The 25,313-nt window shown below is 38.7% G+C and overlaps 1 protein-coding gene across 1 annotated transcript; it reads right to left on the bottom strand.

Annotated features, from left to right (window-relative positions):
• Window positions 1-1,012: 1,012 nt before the first annotated feature.
• Window positions 1,013-24,694, bottom strand: DCTN6 (dynactin subunit 6). Its single transcript, XM_060001367.1, has 7 exons — window positions 24,582-24,694; window positions 17,338-17,402; window positions 7,919-8,024; window positions 5,891-5,979; window positions 4,601-4,648; window positions 3,080-3,222; window positions 1,013-1,482 (listed from the first exon to the last, which is right to left on the bottom strand). Exons 1-7 carry the CDS (start codon window positions 24,602-24,604, stop codon window positions 1,384-1,386), a joined length of 573 nt encoding a protein of 190 aa, XP_059857350.1. The 5' UTR covers window positions 24,605-24,694; the 3' UTR covers window positions 1,013-1,383.
• Between the last annotated feature and the right edge of the window lie 619 nt (window positions 24,695-25,313).

A 25,313-nucleotide genomic window follows, 5' to 3' on the forward strand; every position in this document is an offset into this window, starting at 1 on the left:
TACAGCATTTCAAGGGCAGTTTTGTAATTTCTGATCTTTTATCTAGAAATTTTCATGATCAACAAAATCCTAAGTTGATCACCAGGGGTTGAAAAATGAATAAAGAGCAGTTATCAAAAACAGGACATTTATGTGATGTTCTCATTTTTCAAACCACTATATGTAGTAGTACAGTTTTCTCACTTGAGCCATGAATATTCTTACCAAAATCAAGTCGTTCACAACTGGAACAAAGGCTAATTTGTACCAGTCAGTTTCAGAAATTCAAAAATAGTTTTTTACTATCCACAATTAAAAATTAATCTTGTAATAATTTACAATGGAAAAGAATCTGAAAAAGAATACATATATACGTATGACTGAATCACTTTGCTGTATACCTGAAACTAACATAACATTGTAAATCAACTATACTTCAATGAAAAAAAAAGTTTCAAGAGAAAATATTTTAGCATTTAATGTCTTAGTATTAATCAACATCTACTGATTCAAAAGTTAAAAAGTATGTCCCATTAAATGTATGCACTTGAATTATTAAAAAAACTTGGAATTACAATAAAATCCTCAATATTTTGCCCATTATGTAATTAGGTAAATAGAATTATGACAAGGTCGATAATTAGTGATTAGTAATATGCCAAAATAATTTCATACATTTATAAATATATCAAAATCTCTTCTAGTTTCATTGTTCTCAGAAACCTAAGAATACCACTCAATGGTCATTTTACTTGTCATTTTCATCAGACACCATTCTTTTTGATTTTGTATTCTACTGAATACATCTTTCCCTGATTACTTTTGTTTTACTGAAAAAAAAACCAAATCTTTTTCTTGGAAACAAAATGAAGTCTAAATTAATTCAATAGCTGCTGAAATTTCACTGAAATTTTAAACAGTTACAAATCCACATTAGCTTTAATATATAGCTAGTACACAATAAAAATTAAAAGAGCTATTTTGGGAGAGTTGATGCAAGTAGAAAAATTGATTAAAGTATATTCACTGAAAGTCCTGTCATCAACATTTTTATTTAGTTTAGTAAATGTTAGAATATAAATACATGACAATATGTTCTTTCTTATCATGGGTAGTCTTTTATATAACTAAAATTCATGGCCAACATTTTACATAACAAAACAACACAAAATAAGAAATCTGTAAATTATCAGAAATGGGACAAGGACATCAGAAAATAATACATTTTATATAAATTATAGAGGACAGTTACAATGAAAACCCATTTCTTTCCTCTCTAACTCAATTTTACAAGATAAAGTCAACACATATTATTCTGCGGACTGCTAAGAGTGCATAAACACTGTGGCTCTTTCAAAAGACAGTGGTCAAAGACAAATGTTATCTTGATGTCATGTATTGTTCTTAGTTCTTAACTGGAGTTGAGCTTCCTTTCATAGTCTTCTTTAGATGATGGTAGTTTGGCAAGATTTTCATCAGGAAATCCAGCTGTAGTGTCTGGGGCTAAAAAGATAAGAGAATTAAGAACTGACCAGCAGAAAGCAAAGAGTATCAGGTAGAGATGATTATCACCATGTCATGGGATTACAGGTGACTTTCAGACTTTTTTTTTTGGCCCTGCCGTGCAGCATGCAGGATCTTAGTTCCCTGACCAGGGATCCAGGGATCGAAACTGTGCCCCTGCAGTGGATCCCATTCACTGACTTATTTTTGCTTCTGTTTTTTCAATTTACAATGAACATACGTTAAGTTTGGTAATAAGAAAAAGCCAAAAAATTTTACATATAAAAATATATGTGAATCAGTTTTCAACCTTGCTTTCGTAGATTTCACCTTGGCCTCTAAGAATTGAAAAAGTTCCAATTATAGTAGACAACACAAGTAAAACACCCCGAGTACACTGCTTTCTACACGACCTTCAGAGCACACAGCTGTGATACTCGCCTGATCTTCTCTCTTCATATACCAGCTTTGCTCAAACTTCCCTCACTGTAAATCTCACTGGGAGTACTTGTGAAAATTACGGACTTTTAGGCCCTTGCCCTAAGAACTTTGTTTCCAAAAGTCTGGGTGAATCCTCTGTAATAAGGACCTCTACATGATCCTTACGTTCAGCAAGATAATGGAAAACAGAGCTGCATACACACCATTATGTATTAAACCTCAGATATTCCTGCTCACTTAATTCTAATCTCCCTTAACCCAACTCCAGCTTCATTTCTCCCTCTTCAATTGTTTTGCTGTTATGCAGAAAGATAGTGAAAAAATACTGGAGTTGTTCTTATTTCCTTTTTGGTCTACAGAGGTAATACCTGCGTATAATAATAGTAATAATAATAAAAGCCAAACATTACAGCATTACAATAACCCAGAAAGAACTGGAATTTTAATTTCTGATAAAATATGGCTAAGAAGCAAAAGTGCTAAATGTCTTGAAAAATACTTTCTTTGGGGAAAGGGAAGGAGGGTGGGTAATATACTGAGCGTGCCAAACAGTGAGGCTCCAAACTTCAATCAGAATATCTTCTGTCCAAAGGAAGTCCCAAATGCCCTATCTTACTTATCTCCTACTCTAATGTGAAACTCCAAATACATACTTCCCATTATTCTTGGTTATTAGGAGGGGACAATTTCTCGTAAGACAGGAAAATATCTAAATATACCTGCATGTTCACAAGCTGTGCTTATTTTCAAGGCATCTATGTTAGTAAACTAATAGATGAACCCAAGTTGGCTATTCAGTATAAATTTGGTAGGTTCATTCCTTACCCTCGAAGGTTGGTATTTTTAGGAGCAAATCCATATAGTTTGTAAGGCTTGGTGATGCACCTCCAGTGAAAATACATAAGACTAGGAATAATATCCCTGGATTTTCTTTTCCCATAATCAATGTGTCATTGTCATCTTTGGACATATTTCTGATATTAAGGACTCAATAATTACAAAGAAATTATAGTTTTAGGAACGTTTCTCTCATGTTTTATTTTAATTATTTGCTTTTTAAACAGCTGACTTGCTGCCCCATTAAAACAATTATGTGGTATTTTGGGAAAATTAGCAGCCCTGGAAAAGACTCTTTTTAAAAGAGAGGTTCTAGTACCTGTGGTCGCTCAGTCTGCACCCGACGAAGGCAGTCTGCGCCATAAATCACTGTGTTCTCAGGGATGACTTCAAACGTGTTCAGGTTGCAGCAGGCCCCGATGATGCAACCACTTGTCAATATTACGTTTCTGCCTACATACGCTGCAGGAAAGACACAGAGAGAACTACCATGTAAGACATTCAATGACTAGAACACTATTTTTTTTCCTAAGATGATGCAAGTCTAAAAATACAAACTGCCCTTAAAAAAATATTAAGAAATCACTTTAGTCCAGAGTTTGTACGGCGCAGAGGCAGGCACCAGACTAGTATCAAGAGCATTCAAAACAGAGCTCTGCTGCTATCTGTGCAATCTTGGGCAAGTCACTGTAAATTCTCTGAGCAAATTCATCTATAAAATGGAGACCATCCCACTTCATAGTTTGCTGTAAGGAATAAATAAGATAGTAAATGTAAAGTGTCAAGCACAGGTTTGACACATAGTAAGTATACAATAAATAGAAAATGACAGTGGGACTCATCATCATCATAATTGGTAATCCAAATTAAATAAAAACCATTATGCAGATTAACAAAAAGCCTAATTTTTTTTTTTTTAAAGAAAACATTTTCTTTCATGCCAGTCAAGACCAAGAAAGGAAAGGCACTATTCTAAAAAAGTCTTATCACTCCAGTTCTTTCTGGACAAGCTCTTGGAGCTGCTTCCCAGCAGTGATGGTGACTTACACGGCCCCGGCATTGCCCCACCTATGATAAAGTAGCTTACATTTGTTTCTGATGGGCTAGGGGAAAGCAGTCCTGAAATTCAAGAAAGTAAACTGCTAGAGAAACTAATTTTTTTTTAAAGGAAGGAAGGAAGTTTTTTTTGGTTTTAAAAAATCATTTATTTATTTATTTATTTTTGGCTGCGGTCGGTTTTCGTTGCTGCGCGTGGGCTTTCTCTAGTTGTGGCGAGCAGGGGCTACTCTTTGCTGTGGTGCATGGCCTTCTCATTGCAGTGGCTTCTCTTGTTGTGGAGCATGGGCTCTAGGCACGCATGCTTTAGTAGTTGTGGCATGTGGGCTCAGTAGTTGTGGCTCACGGGCTCTAGAGCACAGGCTCAGTAGTTGTGGTGCATGGGCTTAGGTGCTCAGTGGCATGTGGGATCTTCCCGGACCAGGGCTCGAACCTGTGTCCCCTGCACTGGTAGGCAATTCTTAACCATCGAGCCACCAGGGAAGTCAGACACTAGTTTTTAGGAGAAATCTTTTTCAAATCTTTCACCTGAAGTTTATGGTTTAACTCAATCCTGATTTAAATGTACATAGCTAGAATTTTAAATTAATGTATGAAACACATTACTAGATTAGGTTCCTTAAAGGCAAAGAATTCATCTCATAGCTGTGTTAGCCCACTTCCAACCACGCCTTCCTTCCAAGCACACCGCTTTGCCGTGGTTTGTACTTAGGTTGTTTTCTGGAACACCACAAAGAGAAAGGAGGTAATCAGTTTTCACAATAAAGTTCCAAACATAACTTACCTTTTGATTCAATAACATTATTATCTCCTATTTTCATGGCTTGGGAATCTGTAAGCCAGAGTTAAGTAGACATTGTGAATATGTTCATCTTTCTTCCCTACTAATTCACTCTGTCCTTATCCTGCACTGGGGCAGAGACAGAGGCATGGGAGGGGCCACGCAGGCTGGCCTGGCCAGAACTCCTTGCCCAGGGCAGTCTGCAAGTAAAGTTTTAATCTTTATATAGAAATACCTCAAGTATAAATAAATGTCTTCTATATTTTTAAAGAAATGAGCACCTTATACCCCGATTTTATGAGTAACATATTTTCACAATTGTTTTAAGGAAATGAAAACTAACCCCCAATCACTTAAGGGTAGCACTGTTAATGGCTTGATATATCTTTATGTAAATATGTATAATTCCCTTTATATAACTAGAAATCAAACTGTACAAAATCAAACCGTATAAACGTCTGTAGCTCGCTTTATTCGGTTCACTTCCATTTGCAAGCCTTATCCCATACCATCAAAAATCTTTAAAAACATAATTGTAAATGACTGCTTAATGGTTCTAGTGGTCCATTTTATGCTTGCAGTTTAATTTATTTAAATATTTTGCTATTGTTAAACCTTTAGATTTTCTCCTTCAAGTAGTTTCTATTATAAAATAAGGTTTCGCTGACATCTTGAAAAGATTTTACTATCTTTTTAGAGTATGAAATCAGCAAAGACACTGGTGACACTTGGGGGGAAAAATGCAAAGAATGAAATGTTTTCATCTCCATCCACCATTTCCTTGTATCAGACAACATACTGTCAACCTGAAACTATATAGGAATCAAATGGACAGAGTGTGGTTCTTAAACCAGGACTGAAGCCAAGATTACTCTATTTCATGTCTACTGCCACTCAGTCACTGTACCTACCAACAAGATGTAGCAACAGGAGCGAGATGGCTCCTAAAGGTGAGTGTGAGTTTGTGTGTGCATGCATGCACACCTGAAAACAGCATACTTCTTTTACTCGGGTTATTCAATGGAACAGAGGGGATTATACTGTAAATAAGTCCTTTCAAAGAGCTGGATGGCCTAGTCCTAAAAACATAGTTTATATATGTTTATATATACACATAATATAAATTACATAATATATAACATATATTACATACAATTATATTATGTGTTAAAAAATAATTATATATATATAAAATGTAAGTATTTGATAGATAAATTACAACAATCTCTACAGAGGAGATTTAGGTACCAAGACAGCTGGAAACGATTTATCTTAAATTATGGCAAAGGATACAGCAGCCAACTTCAAACACATTATTGGTGCCAATGACCATAGGTTTGGGCTCTGGATCTTCAGCATCAGGAGTGATATTTTCAGGGTGACTATAGAAAGGAGAGACAAGTTATCAACAAGTTAACAGTGCAGTAAGCAATTCTGCTGGTTTGGAATTTGGGTTCGTTCTCTCAATTTTACCTCCATCAAGCTTAATATATGTAACGATGTAAGTAATTTCTTAATCCAAGTGAATTATTTATCCTCTATGCTGCAGAAGACTTTATTCTGAGTTGAAAAAGAACTACTGAAATGTAAAGAAGTCATAGGTGTGTACAGAAGGTCAGCTTTTCTTTGTTTATTTTTTAAACTCAAAGCCCAGTGTGCCTTTCCCAGGACAAGGTAGAAAAGATGCTGGCTAGGACTTTCGGCTTGTTGAAATGGAATCAAAATCATGCCTAACTTGAAAAATTCCTTTTCTTAATAATCATTCAAGATTGTGAAACGTAAACAGATATTCACATAAAATAATCATTTTATGCTGTTAGGTGGATAGCTGAAACATTTAGAACATAAGATGTTTGTGGTCTAAGAGGAAAAAAGCCATTTAAAAACAGTGCTTTATCTCTGACAGCTGAGTTACTGCAGAATATAACTTGTTAACTGACTTACACTAAAAGTGCCAAAATATATTTTAAAAAGAAACTGCTTAATATAGTAAGAAACTCCCAAATCCTAAGTAAGCATTAAGAGAAATCAATCTCTTTATCACAGTTAAGTATTTTCCCAAGGTCTTGATTAAAAATTCCATACACTGTTGCTATAAATTAGGTATAAGCTTGAATTTCCTGCCAAAATTTTACCTAGAAAGCTTTACAAATGCTTATAAAAATTTCACAGGTATGATAGTCTAGTTCACTAAGATCATGTACATGTTCTAATATTTTATAAAGTTTAAAAATTGCCTCTAGAACCCCCAATTTTTCAAATATAATTCTGAGTGTTATCCCTCAAAGCATATGAAAATATATATCAGATTTAAGTTCACATGTCTGGGTATGAGAAATAACATTGCAGCCAGAACCAAGACATCCAACTAAAAGACTATCTGAGGCAGTGAGCACAGCACTGGGCCACTGGGGGTGTCCTCAGGAAATGTTCGCTTCAGGAACAGAAGAGGCTGTCATATGTAAGGGGAAGATTATCAGACTGAGACTCGGAGATTCTAGTCATCCACCTACGAGCTATCTCACCTTGGACAAGTCTCTTTACCCCTCTGGTCTTTGCTTTCCTCATTTACTAATTACTTGTGTTGAAAAAGATGCTTAAGATGAATGGATAAAGAAGACGTGGCACATATATACAATGGAATATTACTCAGCCATAAAAAGAAACAAAATTGAGTTATTTGTAGTGAGGTGGATGGACATAGTCTGCCATACAGAGTGAAGTAAGTCAGAAAGAGAAAAACAAATACCGTGTGCTAACACATATATATGGAATCTAAAAAAACAAAACAAAAAAGGTTCTGAAGAACCTAGGGGCAAGACAAGAATAAAGATGCAGACGTAGAGAATGGACTTGAGGACACGGGGAGGGGGAAGGGGAAGCTGGGATGAAGTGAGAGAGTGGCATGGACATATATACACTACCAAATGTAAAATAGCTAGCTAGTGGGAAGCAGCTGTATAGCACAGGGAGATCAGGTCGGTGCTTTGCAACGACCTAGAGGGGTGAGATAGGGAGGGTGGGAGGGAGGGAAACGCAAGAGGGAGGAGATATGGGGATATATGTATATGTATAGCTGATACACTTTGTTATAAAGCAGAAACTAACACACCATTGTAAAGCAATTATACTCCAATAAAGATGCTAAAAATTAATTAATTAATTATTTTAAAAAAGAAAAAGATGCTTAGTGTTTCCCTAGTTCTCAAATAGTGGGCTTTGCAGATGTCAGTTGTAAAAGGTCCCTGGAGATGGGGCTGAAATGAATGGAAACGCTCTCTGTGGCACCTGATTCAGAGCATCTGTAAGAGTCTCACTCACGCATTTATGATGAGCGCCTGTTCTTCTATTAGGTTCCCTTCGCCGATCACTATGGGCCCGGCTTCCGCGATGATGCGTGCTTTAGGGTGGATCACTGTCCTGGGTCCTGTTAAAAGTATGGTGAAAAGAAATTACTTTTGAAGGCTGCGCTTCCAAGGAGGCTGTTGGGAGGAACGTTTCCTAAAGTAGGTGCCAGGCACCACACTAGGCACGTTACAAATGTTATCACTGCCGTTTGTGCCAAATCTCAAGCCGAGGTGAGTGGAGACAGCACACGCTTTGGAGCCGGACAGCCCTGGCTCACCCTCTGTTCTGAAGCCTCTGTTATCTCAGCGGTGAAATGGGGGCGGTGATAGTAACCGTCTTGCAGGACTGTTTTAAGAATTAGATGAAATAATGTTTGTAGACATAGTATTCTGACACATAGCCAGCAATAAAAATTAATTCCTTTCCTTCCTTTCCCTCATAAAGGTAAGGCTCTCTTTGCTTATGGTGGTGCTTTCTTATGCTAGTGCATTACAGAATTAGTCCTTTTAATTAGCTAATTAATTTATTTATTTTAATTAATTTATTTTTGGCTGTGTTGGGTCTTTGTTGCTGCATGCGGGCTTTCTCTAGTTGCAGTGAGTGGGGACTACTCCTTGTTGCAGTGCGCGGGCTTCTCATTGCGGTGGCTTCTCTTGTTGTGCAGCACAGGCTCCAGGCGCACGGGCTTCAGTAGTTGTGGCACGCGGGCTCAGTAGTTGTGGCTCGCGGGCTCTAGAGCACAGGCTCAGTAGTTGTGATGCACGGACTTAGTTGCTCCGCGGCATGTGGGATCTTCCTGGACCAGGGCTCGAACCCGTGTCCCCTTCATTGGCAGCCGGATTCTTAACCACTGCGCCACCACAGAAGCCCAAAATTAGTCCTTTTATTAAGGGATTAAGAGGAAATATGGGCGAGATGAGAGTTAGAAAATATGGAGACTAACTTTGTTAGTCTTTGTTACTATGTTAACTTTGTTAACTAGCTTTGTTACTCTGTCACCATCCCTACTGGTCTAGGATGTGATTTTAACCAGGTGAAAGGGGTAACGGCAGGCAGAGGAAGGAGCCAAGCATGGTTACTGGAGTCCTACGACTCTGATAAAAGGAGACCTGAGGCAGTGACTCCAACCTCAAGTCGAGGGGCAGGAAGGGCTCTCATCAAGCCCATTGGCGGGTCAGGGTGAAGGAGGCACTGCACTGCCTAAATCCGGTAACATCCCCTCCCTATAGGCCTAGCATTTGGGTGATAATGAAACCACTAGTGAGAAAACAGAATCTCTCTCGGCAGCCGCTCTCTCCAACACCCGCCCACCCACCCATACCAAGGCCATTTTTATCTGTAAACAAGCGCACAGGAAGTAACTGACTCTGAAAGTAAGAGAGGGTGGGCAGAAGTGCTGACAGAAAGTAGGAGGGGAGTCAGATAGATGGCACTGTCCATGAAATTCAGTATTCTATTGTTTTAATAAAGTATATTAATAACTTGTTAATTTATTCAGTAATCATTATCTGCTTGTGACAGGCAGGGCTGTATGTTACAGGGAAACAAAAAGGAATGTATGCTATATTTGCCCTTTTGAGCTTGTTTATCTTAAAAATTGGGATACTTAACATGCTTGCTCAAAAATGTATTAAAATAAAGAGGCATTCCAGGTGCCCAGAAACTGGAAGGAATCTCGGTGCAGCTTATTTTTTTCCCTAACAATGAAGAGCTCAGGATTGATAAAGAGGGTGGGGCCCAAGTCAAAGGATGCACAGAGAGTGGCTTTGTTATTTCTGTCACCTCTGGCTTCCCAAATTCTCAGCTACTAAAGTACAATTCCCCTGGCGAATTCTCCTGTTCAGGATAGGAGATTTCAGAATAGAAGACGGGATCACTGAGATCCCCGGGAAGCTTCTCAAGGTGACTGTGACTGTGACCATGTGTGCCTTTTTCCTTTGCTAAACACACACACACACACACACACACACACTTATAAAAGGAATACATACTCATTAGAAAAACCTCAATCAAAGCCAAAAGTGAAAGATCCTCTCTCCTCTTGCTAATCCCATTCCCTAGAGATAACTATTCTTAAAAATTTGGAGTATATTATTCCAGACTTAAGTACTACTATATACTTAAAATCTGTAAATATCACTGTATATAAAATATATTTCATTAGAAAGTTAAAAAATAAAGGAGAAAAAATACGAATTACAAGTACATACTTTTTCAAAAAAACAAGGAATAGTACTTATTCTGCAATTTGCTTTTTCACCTAAAAAGTCATGGTGATTTTTCCATATAAGTATCTAGCTGGCTATTCTTTTTAATGGCTGATTATTATTTCACATCATATGAATATACCATAATTTATTTAACCAATCCCTTAATAAGGGGCATTTAGAAGTTAACACTTTTGGGGAGAGGTGCTAAAACATTTCTGAAACAAACACTGGATTCCTCTGAAATGAGAAATTTCTTACAGGTCTTCCAGCCATGTGAACCAATTTAAATCTGTAGTTTGCACAATACCAGATTTACATTTTACGTCAAAATATTCCATGATAAAGGGACACGATCTTTCTATTTTAGGTTCTTTATAATTAAAGCCCCAGCTAGCACCCCGCCCCTTGTCTAGAAAGTCCAGGCTCTGGCCTTTATCACTTAAAGGCTATGTGCTTAATCTCTCAAATGCCTCAGTTTTCTCATCTATAAAAAGATGAGCACGATAACCTACCTCACTGGGCTGAAGTGTGGATTATATAAAATAATGTTTGAAAAGGAGATCATAGTTTTTCAAAATGGGAAGTTCATCATAACCTGACACTAAGAGCTAAGAACTTTATCACAGTAAACAAAATAACTTCTTCTGGTCTGAGAAACAGAAGAAAAGGGAGTGCTTTACTTCCCTGATACTCAGGTACTGGGGTAAAACCTCTTTTTAACCAGGGAGGAAAATTCTTCACCAAACTGTAAGATAGTGAAAAAGATTAATAATTAATAAAATGAATAATTTTCCATTGCTGGCATTAAAAATCTGACAGGAGGAAGAGATCGTCATGGCTGTGACAGAAAGCAGATCCTTTGCCACAGCTAGATAAGCAGCCAGAGGCACTAGATATTCTGCTGGTACTCAGGCTGCAGCTTTTGACAACAAGCAGCCTTGCAAGAAGCTACCTGAGAGAGGGCTAATAAGACAAAAGTACCACTGGGACCTGTGCTCCTTTAAAAGTTCCTCTGAAGTCCAGCTTTGAAAACAATTGGTATTTTCATCTCCCTTTCAAAAATAATATAATACATGTTAATTATACAAAAGAAACCCAAAGAGATGAGCACAAATTTTTAAAAATTAAATAATCCCAAATCCCATGTCTTCTTACACAATATTTAAAAATAATGCTGGGGCTATTTTAGCCAGGTGTTTATTATTGTTATTGTTTTTATCATTATTAATAAGTTTGTTAGTAAGTAACTGGAAAACTGGTTATAAATCTGATGGCCTTGCCCTGGGACATAAAGCATTATATGAGACCTGTGAGCAGCTGCTTTGAGACCTGTGTTTAGGACAACACCTCCACCTGGTGGCCACACTGCCAAACTACAAGTCTTGGAGTTCAGGGCGTGAAAACTATCTACTTCAAGTTGTGATGTTAACAACAAGGTCATGGGTGACAATAAACTGAATTGCTTCCCTTAACCTCTTGTAGGTCTTTTTTGGGCAGAGACTAGAGAGGTTAGTACGTGTATATGAACCGCAGGACATGTGACTGCTAAGACTTAAATTTGGTGAACTCCTTAAAGGAACCTTCTGACTTAGGTGAGTGAGGCTTTGTCTCTGCGCAGCGCTGGAGGTCGTCACCAGACAGCCCGGCAACCTGAGCACTAGTCCAAGACACTGGAATGTGAGCACAGTCTGCTCCATACTTTTCTGCACGCAAGAAGCATTTTTACCTAGAATGGGTCTGAATTCAAACCAAGCTGAAGGGTCTTGAGGTTAAAATGCTTTAACAATAAAAATCTGTCACCATGGAAAGTTTTTTTTAAAAGGCTGCTGTGAACTTTCTTGGCGCTCTTTCTGGCGGGGCAGTTTGTATATTTTCTTACCAAATGTGCTGAAACCCTATTTGGCTTATCTCCTTGTTTGGATAAGTGTGTCTAGAGTCGGAGCTGCCTCACTGGCTGATGAATTATTTTTCTAAATGGTTGGCCGGGCTTGACGCAACCCAGCCAGAAAGACATTCCTTGCATCAAATTTCCATTCCCCTCATTTAGTAAAGGGCATTTTTCTTGTCTATCTTTGCCACAGAAAGCAATCTTTGTGGACATTTTCATATGTCAATAAATAGCTCCAAAAGCCACAAGGTCTCTTTTGAAAATGAAAACAATTCCTTTGACCTGTAAGCTGAAGTATCTTTAAGAACTGCTTTATATTCAATGAATTTCTCAAGTCAAAGCCACTGTTCTGCTTTAGTGAAAAAGATTTCCATATAATGTATATATGAAACTTACATAATGTTATAAACCAATGTTACCTCAATTAAAAAAAGATTTCCACAATAAAAGGGAAGCTTATATTAAAAACTCTAATGGAAAGAACGACAGAATAAGTGGGACAAAGTGCTTCCATCACAAAGCTTTGCCACTATACCCAGTTCTGCCTTCACATTACGATGTCCCACCAAGCCCTGTCCTAACCCCAGGAGTCTGCCTTCACCCTGTAACAGGACTACAGGACTGTGCTCAGAGCTACCTTTCTGAAATGTTTTTCAGCTTTCAAAAAAAATTTTCAGGAAATAATGCATGGCCCATGAATCAAGGCAAACTAATTAAAAACAGGCTTCATACTATGAAACCTTATTTACCCAAATTATAATTAATGAGAGTGCTGTTAGTTTTCCCAAGGTCTGTTTCCTAGCTGCCTCTAATGAAAGGGTCAAGTTCCTGCAGAGCCACAGCCATAGGGTTTCTGGTTAAGGACAATACTTCAAAGCTTCGGACTAGTTACTTTGATAAACCAAATACCTGATCTTCTAGGAAAACAGAAGATCAGGTTTAAAGTTCTACTAACTGAAATATAGCAAAGGAAAAAATTACTTTCCTCCTCAAATATTTCAGAATGGAATAATTTGATAAGAGTAAAACTGATAAGGGAATGATAAGTTATGTAAAACATCCTGAAAAATCTATTAATTAAACTACACTTAAATTCATTGCCACTTAAGCCAGAAAACAGAGCTTATTAAGTGCTCAAATCTCATACTGTAACAGAAGACTTACATTAGTTGTTTTGATAAATTAAACAAAAACAGCCGTAAGTTGAAAAATAGTCCATTGACAGAGGAATGGATAAAGATGTGGTATATATATATACAATGGAATATTACTCAGCCATAAGAAAGAATGAGGTAATGCCATTTGCAGCAACATGGAAGGACCTAGAGATTATCATACTAAGTGAAGTAATTCAGACAAAAACAAATATCATATATTGCTTATATGTGGAATCTAAAAAAATGGTACAAATGAACTTACTTACAAAACAGAAATAGAATCACAGATGTAGAAAACAAACAGTTACCAGGGGGAAAAGGGAGGGAGAGGGATAAACTGGGAGATCAGAACTGACATATACATACCACTATATATAAAATAGACAACTAATAAGGACCTACTGTATAGCACAGGGAGCTCTACTCAGTACTCTGTAATGACCTCTATGGGAAAAGAATCTAAAAAAGGGTGGATAGATGTATATGTATAACTGATTCACTTTGCTATACAGCAGAAACTAACACAACATTGTAAATCAACTATGCTCCAATAAAAATTATTAAAAATAAATAAGAAAATAAAAGTTTCCCTAAGAAGAAAATTCCACCCCCCCAAAAAAAACCACAACACTAAAAATAAAAAAACACAACATGGTAGGGAGAGTGAGGTTTAATCAGATAACTTATCTCTACTCTCAGCTTTGATTTAACTTTATATCTCCCAGGAGCTTTTTTAATCTGATGTATTACATCAGAAAAATGAATTAATAGTATCAAAAGATAAGAGATAATTTTATACCAAATATAACATGATAGAAATGACTAAATACCAATACTGGAAAATTTCGATATTTATATATAAAATTAGAGATAAGAAACAGGCACAATGAAAATGAGATAAGAATTGTGTAACATAGAACACTGGGTAACTATATCACTTCTGAATTTTTTCCTTTTCTTTTAAAATATTTATTTATTTATATTTTTGGGCTGCATCAGGTCTTAGCTGCAGCACACGGGCTTCTCTCTAGTTTGGGCACGGGCTCAAGAGTTGCGGCGCGTGGGCCTAATTGCCGCGAGGCCTGTGGGATCCTAGTTCCCCAACCAGGGATCGAACCCGTATCCCCAGCTCTGCAAGGCAAACTCCCAACCACTGGACTGCCAGGGAAGCCCCTTTCCTTAATTTCAAAAATTGAGATGTTTCTGTAACGTGAGCAAATTTTCTTGTTCTAAAAAACTGGGTCAAAAATAAACCCAACAAATATTAACTTAGATCCATTCTATGATAAACTTCAAATCCCTAGTTTTAAAAAAATTACCATTTCTTATGCTACAATCCATCACTGAAAATCTGTGTTGAACAATCATTTTATATTTTAACCATCAAAGTTGTGCATGATCAGATGGTAATGAGCTTACATGGAAAGTAGATTTAAATACTGTATTTCTTTACATAATTTCAACATTTACAGAAGGCAGGAGGATAAAAGGGATAAACAAAGGAACAAAAGACAGAGGGGGAACAGAAAAGCGAGCGCTGATTCCTGAAACCCCCAGGCCCCAGTCCTATGTAGTGGTCCAGCTCTCCTTTTCACAGGATAAAGCCTTTACTGCTATTCTAGGGATGCTTTGCAAGGACAGGACCTGTTATTTCAAATCTGAAACACAAACACACACAAACATATATGTATACCTGTGCGTACATTTATGCCTGTAGAGACATTTATACCATCTATATATCTACTATACAGTAGATACTGAACACTTATTGTTTAAAGTGAGGAAGAAGTAGAAATGAGAGGGAAAGTAAGTACTATAATCTTATTTTCCTTCTAATTACAGAACACCTTGTGGGCTACTATTAGATGTTATTCCTCGAATCATGAAGAAAACCATAAAATAAAATGCAGAGGAGGGACTTCCCTGGCGGTCCAGTGGTTAAGACTCTGTGCTCCCAATGCAGGGGGCTCGGGTTCAGTCCCTGGCTGGGGAACTAAGAGCCCACATGAGGCCAAAAAAAAAAAAGGCAAAATGCAGAGGAACATTTTGATAAACATGTGACCATCATAATTTCTCCTAATAAAAAGTTTGCAAGTGGTTTAAGAGTTAACAAAGAGTTAATACAGCACTGGAAAGAAAGAGCCATCACCTAAACTTTGAAATTCTGTCAATTTAAAATATTATAATTAAATAAATCCAATCTGGCAAATTCCTAATGATGTTCCCTAATACTGGCATGATCTTTTTAGTAATTTAATGCTGTATTTCCTTTATTTATTTATTTGGTTATGCTGGGTCTTAGTTGCGGCAGGCGGGCTCCTTAGTTGTGGTTCATGGGCTCCTTAGTTGCGGCTTGCCGGCTCCTTAGTTGTGGCATGCGAACTCTTAGTTGTGGCATGCATGTGGGGTCTAATTCCCTGACCAGGGATCGAACCCAGGCCTCCTGCATTGGGAGTGCAGAGTCTTAACCATTGGGCCACCAGGGAAGTCCCCAATACAGCCACAATCTTAACTGGTTTTATAAGACATGATGCCTGAAGTGGCTGGAGGCTTAGACTTACTGAAATTAAAAAAATTTTTTTTTTCTTTTACAGATACTGTTAGTATAAGGGAACAAGGCATATCTTCTCTCTGCAAGTGTACTTAATTCCCTGAAAGCTCTACTCCAGCAACACACAGTGGCTAGTAAAGATGGGCTCACGTTAATAAAGCTACCAGGGCACCATGTCCAGTGAAAACACATGTAAAAGAACTAGAATGTGCTAAAATGTGCATTTGGGGGAATTCAATCATGTTCATATAAGCAAGTTGCCTCATGTTAAATTGTTCATTTGATTGAAATGTTGGACTTCACCTCTAACAAGGCTACAATGATTTTACACTGTGATTAGCCAACGTTTATTGAGTGCTTACTATCTGTTAGGTATTGGGCAATGACTTTCACAAATATTTATTTATTTGTTTGTTTGTTTGTTTGCGGTACGTGAGGCCTCTCACTGTCGCGGCCTCTCCCGTTGCGGAGCACAGGCTCCGGACGCGCAGGCTCAGCGGCCATGGCTCACGGGCCCAGCCGCTCTGCGACATGTGGGATCTTCCCGGACCGGGGCACGAACCCACGTCCCCTGCATCGACAGGCGGACTCTCAACCACTGCGCCACCAGGGAAGCCCCACAAATATTCTTTTATTTTTAATTCTTCAAAAACCTATAAGGTAAAAAAAAAAAAAAAAAAAAAAAAACAACCTCTGAGGGAGGCACTCCTATTTTGCCTGTGACAAAAGCTGCTAACTACCACTGAACATCCATTCTTTCCTTTTGCCTTGTAACAGAACCCAGTAAGGGGGCAGCAACGTGTCCAGTTCAGACTACACCTCCCAGCCTTCTCTGTAGCTAAGTGTGTCCATGAGACCGAGACCAAGGCAAAAGACCGTGTGGAACTTTCAGGAAGACTATTTAAGGGGAGCTGATGCACTGGGAGGTACACCCTTTGTCTCCGCTCCTCCCCTTTCTTATCCGAGATCACTCTTCATGCTCTAGCCATCACATCCTGGCCTGCAAGGCTGGAGTTCCCAGACAATCAACTGACAGGCCCTGAATTGCCTACCCCTGGGCTTTTTACATAAGGGAGTAAACCTTTGAGCATGTAAGCCACCACTACAAGCAGTTGAACCCAATTCTGATACACACAATTACACAGATGGGGAAAATGAGACAGGTTAAGTGACATACCAGAGGTAACTCAGCAGGTTAAGAGCAAGGATGCTACCCCAAGTCTGTCAGACTCCGTGGTTTATACTCTTAATAGAATGTAAGCTCTGTGAAGGCAGTACCTTTGTCTGCTGTGTTCACTGCTGGGTCCCTAGTGCTAGCACAGTGCCTGGCACGTAGTAGGTACACAATAGCTGTCTCTCAAATAAATGACTTTATTATATTGCCTTGTTAGTTTATCAGACATGAGTTTAAATATAGACTCCATCACACTAAATTCTTTTAGAAATATTAAACACTTAGAGAAATACACTGTTTCTCAATAAAATTAGGGCATCAGTCAAACATAGAAAATAATACCTAATGAATTGTAAAGCACTGAAAGAAATCACAATTCTTGAGAAACAACACTAATAGGCTATTTTCTTACCTATAGTTACATCACCCTTGATTTCACTCTCTACACACACAACTGCTCCAGGTGCAATCTTCACACTGCAGGAAAAAAAGGTAACATTCATCATGTGTAAAGTTTAAAAATACTGTTATAGAAGCTATCTTGACACTGCAATGAGAAAAAGGTTAAAACAAATTGAGGGAAAAATGAAAAATAAACTGTAAGATTTAATATATTATAAACTTCTCAGGTGGCACACCATCCTGAGCTAAAATTATTTATCATGCGTTCTTAAAATGCTTGAGAGGAAAAGAGGCTTTGGACTCTTTTAACACCAACATTGTTTCTAAATAGCAAAAAGCTCAAAACAATCTAGATATTCATTAGTAGGGAACTGTTAATAAATTATGGTATACTATGAACTAATATACAGCATAATAAAGAATGAATAATCCTGTATGTAAAGAGTTGGAATGATCTCCAAGCTACATTGTTAAGTCAACAAAATCAAAGCCAGAGATGGACAGTAACATGCCAGTATTTTGGTTAAGAAGAGGAAAAAGAGGGCTTCCCTGGTGGCGCAGAGGTTGAGAGTCTGCCTGCCAATGCAGGGGACGCGGGTTCGTGCCCTGGTCCAGGAAGATCCCACATGCCGCGGAGCGGCTGGACCCGTGAGCCATGGCCGCTGAGCCTGTGCTCCGCGACGGGAGAGGCCACAACAGTGAGAGGCCCGCGTACCCCGCAAAAAAAAAAAAAAAAAAAAAGAAGAGGAAAAAGAATGTTCATTCAAAATATTAAACAATGCAGCAATGTAATATTAATGTAGAAATTTAAAATTTATAAATATTCCTATTTATTCTCTATGTATATGATAAAACTGCTGATCAAGTGATATAAATTGTAGTGCAAATTATTCAAAAAATTAATAATTTATTAATGTTTTTGATATTCTGCTGTGATCTTTTGTTGGACACAGCTGAATCTAGCTAAATGCTACCCTAGCTGAGCCATGAGCTGACATGAAGAACTGTACCAAATGACTTCCCCATTAAACTGATAATCGTTAAGTAACTTGTAGTCATTAATAATTTTTCTTAGTAGTAATGATATTATTCATGGTGTTAAATCTGCTCTCAGTTTCTATGAAATAACAATACCATTTTAGATATTTCTATTTTATATCTGTGTGGATTTTTCAAAATTTTGATTTCTAGCTGTTCATTGCAAGTTTATAGGAATACAATAATTTTGTATATTGACCTTGTATCTTGCAACCTTGCTAAACCCACTTAGTTCAAGTAGTTTTATAGATTCTCTGGGATTTTCCATGTAAACCAGTTTCATGTAAACAATTTTGTTATCTGTGGATAGGGACAGTTTTATTTCTTCTTTTCCAATTTGTATTCATATTATTTCTTTTTCTTCCCTTATTGTCCTGGCTAAGACTTCCAGTATGATATTAAGTAGAAGAGTGTTGAAACCAGACATCCTTGCCATGTTCTAGCTCTACAAGATAAACAAAACCTATCAAAGTTTCTTCTAAGACATGAACTTTGCATTTCAAGTAAATTACTAAAACCTGGTATACAACAGTTGAAGTTTTCTTGACTTGCATGTTACAGCCTTGATTTATAAATTTTTCAAAAAATTGTTTTCTCATTTCAGTATATATCATATTTATATTGAAATATTTGTATCACCACCAGCAAGGACTAGAAATCTAGAGTGCAATGATTCACTCATATCAATATCATTAAGTTCTATAAATATTCATGTATGAAAATACTTGCTTATTTATTGATTTATTTTTAATTAATTATTTATCTATCTTTGGCTGCATTGGGTCTTCGCCGCTGAGCGCGGGCTTTCTCTAGTTGCTGTGAGCGGGGGCTACTCTTCACTGTGGTGTGCAGGCTTCTCATAGCAGTGGATTCTCTTGTTGCGGGGCATGGGCTCTCTCTAGGCGTGCGGGCTTCAGTAGTTGTGGCACTCGGGCTCGGTAGTTGTGGCTTGTGGGCTCTAGAGCGCAGGCTCAGTAGTTGTGGCACATGGGCTTAGTTGCTCTGTGGCATGTGGGATCTTCCCGGACCAGGGCTCGAACCCGTGTCCCCTGCATTGGCAGGCGGGTTCTTAACCACTGTGCCACCAGGGAAGTCCCTACTTGCTTATTTTTAACATACAGTAGATACTATAAACAAATTTAATGGTACTTTCTGTTTGTGTTTCATGTCTTTTTTGGATACTTCTTTGATTTTAAAAAATATTATTGCAAAGTTTTATTTTTTCAAATGTTTTACTCTGAAACAGATTCATATGTTTTTAAAATTTGTCCTCCTTGATGACTGAAAATTTTCATTATATGTAACATGAACTTAAACAAGACAACCTTACCATTCTAATAAAATACTTAAGTGTTCAGCACATTCAGCTTTTCTGAAATGACTTTTGAGCATCATTTACAACTGGTGCAATGTGTACAGTAGTACTAGTGTGTAACTGCTTAATATCTGTATTTTCTTGAATATTTCCAAACTATCTCTGGAAGAACAGGTAAGAAACAATCAATACTCACTGCCTTCAGAGAGAGGAGCTAGATAGCAGGGACACAAAGGTAGATGGAAGATTTTTTTCATTATATATCATTTTTTAAATTGTTTGCATTTTGAATCACACAAATGCATTACCTATCCAATCAGTCAATCAATAGCTGATCAAATTTTCTTAAGGCCAGGTACTACAGAAGTCCTGGATATGTTTCCATAATCAGGGTGAAACTTTATCCACTTTCCTGGAAAAGTCGCCCTCAAATCATAATCCCTAAAAGTGTCTCCCCTTTATCTAAAAATACTTTCATGTAACTTGTAAGTATCATTTAATGAATTTTAGACTCCTTAGTTTCCCTTTAAGACCAGTTTTTCTGTTCTTCAAATCATTTCTCCCACTGCTTCAGCAACAATCCTCTTTAACCAAGGAAAAAATGATTATTTTTCATTAGCATTACTTCTCATTACTTTCAGTCTCCAAATAAATAAACTGCTATCACAAATATAACCTGATTACACCATATTCACAACGGCATGGGTTAGAATATTTCTAGACCACTGTTCATAACTGTTCTGTGTCATATTACACCCAGGATGCTTGATATCGTACTAGCAGAAACATGACACAAGTCAATGGAGGGAAGAAATGAAAGGCTGTGTTATGAGATAAATGTGAATACGTGGAATATTCAATATGGTTATATTCTGGTCCCTTTCTTATCTCATATTAGTTTGTCCAGGGTGATGAGGTGTTTTGTTTTTCCTTTAATGACGCTATCCAATGACGATGCAGCTGTAATTTAACTGAGACACTAGGACATTTCTGGTGGCAGTATCAGGACACGTCTTTGAAATTACTGTACCAATATGCATCAGGAATCATAAAAATATTCATAATGTGTGATCTAGGAAATCTATTTCTGGAGTTCTATCATCAAGAATTCAATAGGAGGAAAATATATGCACAAATTGGTCATTATAATATTATTCAGAACAGTGAAACATTGTTAATAACATTGATAGCCATAAAAAGGGAGAGGTAATGAAATAAAATATTGCCACCAGCTTACTGGAACACTATGACCTCCTTAACAATAAAAACAAGGTAATATTAGCTTTTTACAGAAAAAGTTAGCCCACCCCTGGTCTACATGGACAACTTACCTCTCCTTTCAAAATACCACTAAAACAACAGTAAAGGAATAAAAGTACTATTCCCAAAGAGCAAGGGAGAGGAGGTAACAGCAGATGAAAGCTGTCAAGACTTTCAGAAGCCTGTAAGCAGCAGGAAGAGAGTCACTGAGAGGCTTAGCTTGGGGGCACCAGGCACTAGGGAAGGGGAGAAAAGTGAGGCAACCAAGCAGTCAGATGTCTGCCCCCGTCCTCATCCTCAGGAGCACAGCCGGGTGATGACTGGCCCCTCCATGAGGCGCTGCACTTAAGATATCAAGCCAAAGCCAGGTGACAATGACGGGCAGAGCAACAGTGAGACCACCAGCACCCCTTCCCCATGTCCCTTCCTGGCCTCATACAGAATTTCAGGCAGCAAGGAGATAAGACGATTCTTTTCTACAGAAGCTACCAGACATCCTGAGTTCTTCAATGAAAAGCTCAGCTTCCTGCCTGACTTGCTCTACCCTGAAACACATCAGAGGACAAGCCTAATGCATATACCTGGAGCTCCCAGCTGTGCTGTTCTCATGCTTAACAATGGACAGAATGGACAGAAGGCCATTATCAGATACATCCAGGAAGCCTCCAACTAGGAAGGAAAAAACCCAAAACAAACAGGAAAAAAAAATAGTTTGAGGAAACACAGTTAATTCAGATAGTAGAAGAAAACATGAAAAACACACAACACTTATAATTGAGAGAAATGAGACATTACTGCATAAATCAAGACAGAAGCCTATGAAAAAGGAACAGAGTCTAAGAAAGAGGTCCTAGAAATAAAAAACATGACTAATATTCAAAATTCACTAGAAGGATGGAGGTTAAAAAAAGAGCTCTCCCGGAAAGTAGAACAAAATGTAAAAAAAAAAAAAAAAAAGAGAAAAGGCAAGACGGTTAGAGGACCAATACATGAAGTATAAAAGTAATCCCAATAAAAGTAATATTGAAAGGAGAAAAGAGAGATATTGGTGGAGAATAAACTATGAAAGAATAACACAAGAAAATTCCCCAGGACAAAGGCTATCAATCTCCACTCCAGAAGGACTCAGTGAATGCAAAACACCCATGGGCAAGTACCATTATCATAAAAATTTTGAACACTATAGAGAAGATCCTCAAAAGTTTCCAGGGGTGGGGGGTGGGACAGTCACACACGGAGGAGAAGAAATAATCGGAATGGCATCAGATTTCTTAAGAGCAATACTGGATACTACAACACCAGCAAACAAAGCCTACAGAAATCTGAGTGAAAACTACTTTTAACCTAGAGCTGTTTATCCAGCCAAACTAGCAAACAACTACGGAAGGAAAATAAAGACATTTTTAGACTTGCAAGGACTAAAAAAAAATATTTCCTATGTACTCTTTATTATGAAGCTAATGAAGGATGTACCTAGCTAAATAAAAGTAAACCAGCAGACAAGACAGATTCTAGAAACAGAGGCTCCAGCGTGCAAGGACAGAGGGAAACATCAGGATAACAGCTGTGCATCAGTCTTAGAGAGCAAAGTTGACAGAGGACTTCAAAGGGAAGATTTCTAGGAAAAAAGAAAAAACCAGAAAGATTATGTGATGAGCATTTGTAAAAAATTTGTAAAAAATTTTAAATTTTTTAAAATTAAAAAAATTTTAAATATTTTTTAAAATTTTAAATATTTTAAAATATTTTTATTATATAGGAACAGCACAGCTGGGAGCTCCAGGTATATGCATAATATTTTTAAATATTTTTAAATATCACCACTTCCTTACTGATGTGAAAAACTAAAAAAAGACATGCAAGAATTTTTCTTCTATAAATTTCTGTGAACAAACCTTCCTACCACAAAGTATTTTTAAAGCTCTAAGTAAAAAGAATATCAAACCAAAAACTAATAATCCCTGGGTCTATCTTCAAGAAATGTTGTTGAGATTAGACACAGCTATGTCTGCTCCCATCATTTTAACAGGCACTGACTTTCTACAAGGAACAAGTTAATAAAATTTTAAAATGATCCATCTGGGTTACTATGTGTCACTTGTCTGCTGAAACCACAGAAAATATAAAACCTTTCTACTGAATAGAAGAAAGAAAAAACTTCAGTAACATTAAGTAGAAAACAGAAAATGGTCCAAACCTCTCATTTTCTAGATGAGGAAACTGAAACCCAGAGACTTTAAATGTCTTGAAGCAAAGTTCATTTCCGGGACATCATTATCCTAACACCAGTCATCTCTTTTCTGTTAGCTGAAAGTTTCCTGGAAACATCCTGTCATTTTGGATATTCTTTCTGTGACAGCTGAATGATGCTGCCCTTGAATGTATCAACATTTGTAAATGTTTTTTCAAGTTGGTTCGTGTGTTCAAAAAAGCAATTTTATTAAGCCCTGGACAAATAAATTAACCTCTATAAAACATCTCATTTTAGACATGATTTCCCATCCCAGTTTTCCATTCCCTCACCCTCCCTCTCGCTATGATTTTTTAATGAAAGAAGTATTATCTAACGTTTAACTTATCCTGGGCAAGCGAGAACAGGTGAAACTCAAAAATGCCCTGTCTTCAGTTTTATGCAGAAGGAAGAGGCTCCAGGCAGTGTGTGTTACAATCAGCACACTTTGTGAGGCAGGAATAATTAAACTCACCGCTAGATCAATTAAAACGTGGTCCGAATATCTCCACGTAGACCTCACTGTACCTGGGAGTGATGGGGCGGACGGGGAAACAGGCAGCTGGCAGAAGGCTTAGCCAAAGACCTACCTATTAAAACAACAATCAACACCACCTTCATCTCCACTGCACACTACTATACACTGTGCATAATATTCCTTTCCTCTTTATCTTATGAAAAAGATTACAATTACCTGCCTAAAGGGAAGAAAAACCTAAATGTTAATTTATGGCACCCAAAACAAGGTTTGTCGGTTTTCTTTTTCAGAGAGAATCACCAGAGAGTGTTCAACACTGCTGCTGTGGGAAACAGTTTAACTTAAGCGTGTCCCCATCCCAGCCGCTCCTTTCCACCCAGAGTGCCCAGCCAGTAAGACCACTGGAGAAGCAACCCCAGGGCCTGTCCCCACGCGTCTACAAAGCAGCTAGTTCTGGTCCAGGCGCGGCCCCCCTGGAGCTCGTCTACACAAACACAGCGCCCACGACAGGCACGAAGGGACTGGGGAGCGGCCGGCACTCCCACGTGTGTCGTGGACACAGGGCAGCTACAGGCGCCCCGAAGGCAGCGGAAAGAAAGGGGACAGTTCCTCCGTGTCCGGGGCGGGGGACAACACCCTCCTCCCCTCGCAGCCCCGCCCGAGACCGCTTCCGCGCAGGCGCGTGGCGGAGGAGAGCCGGAGAGGTCGCGGAGGGACCGAGAACCCGGCCCCATTCCGTATACCTTCCCGGGCCGCTCTACCGCTACTCCGTCGTCCCCTCCCTCCGCGGACGCCCAGGTCTGGGCCTTAGGAACCGTCTAAGCCGGGCGCCCGGGATCTAAGACACCATCTAAGTCCCCACCACAGGCGACCAGGAACAGGTTCCACCCCTGCGGAGAGGACAGAACAGGCTTTTCTCAGGCAGCGACCCACCTTTTTTGAGTCTTTTCCGCCATGGTTTGGGCCTGACCTCCAGTTGGATCTACACAACCGCCTGGGCAAAGCGACGATCTCTACGAACGATTGCAGAGCCTGGCAGGATCGGGAAGGGGCGGAGCCTGGGGCTGCTCGCGGGGGCGGGGCGAGGGCGGGGCCGGCTCTGGTGTAAGGTTCCACTTCGCTGGGGTAAGCGGGTTTGTGCCAGGGGGCGGTGCATGGCGACCATCTGGTTTTAGCGCAATCCGGGGATCGATGGACTCGGATTTAAAACAGCCGTTTAGTTTGATCCAACGCACGTCATTGTGACCTCATTATACCCACTGTTCATTCTCAGTCTCCTTTCCTTAAGCATCTTACTGCTAAACGCTGGGCCCTTTTCCCTTTCAGTGTGAGCTCGTTATTCCCGTAAATTAAGTACCCTCTACCTGCTGTCGGTGTCAGGTTAATATCTCTAATTCTGTCCTCCTTGCCGGGCTGATTATTCGATTGCCTACTTCACCTGTCCACTTGGGTGCCTCAAGGTCTTATGAAACCTAAAATGTCCAGAACAGAGCTTTTGATTTACGCCCTTGCCCTCTCTCCAGAGGATCCAAGTTGGTCATTTGATCTCTGTCTAGTAAAGGAGTCCGCCGTTCACCCAGCCTCTCAAGTAAGAGACTCAACAGTCATCCTTGGCAGTCCTCACCTCTCCATACATAATTCACCGGCAAGTTCTGCAGCTCCTAC

The sequence above is a fragment of the Delphinus delphis genome, chromosome 21 (assembly GCF_949987515.2).
Source record: "Delphinus delphis chromosome 21, mDelDel1.2, whole genome shotgun sequence".
Taxonomy (NCBI): domain Eukaryota; kingdom Metazoa; phylum Chordata; class Mammalia; order Artiodactyla; family Delphinidae; genus Delphinus; species Delphinus delphis.

Coding starts and splice junctions, on each gene's coding strand:
- DCTN6 (XM_060001367.1), bottom strand. CDS start 24,604: ATGGCGGAAAAGACTCAAAAAAG. Junction 4,649..5,890: donor TGTGTTTGAAGTTGGCTGCT/GTATCCTTTGCC, acceptor TCTGGCTTACAG/ATTCCCAAGCCATGAAAATA. Junction 1,483..3,079: donor TGCAGACTGAGCGACCACAG/GTACTAGAACCT, acceptor TTATCTTTTTAG/CCCCAGACACTACAGCTGGA.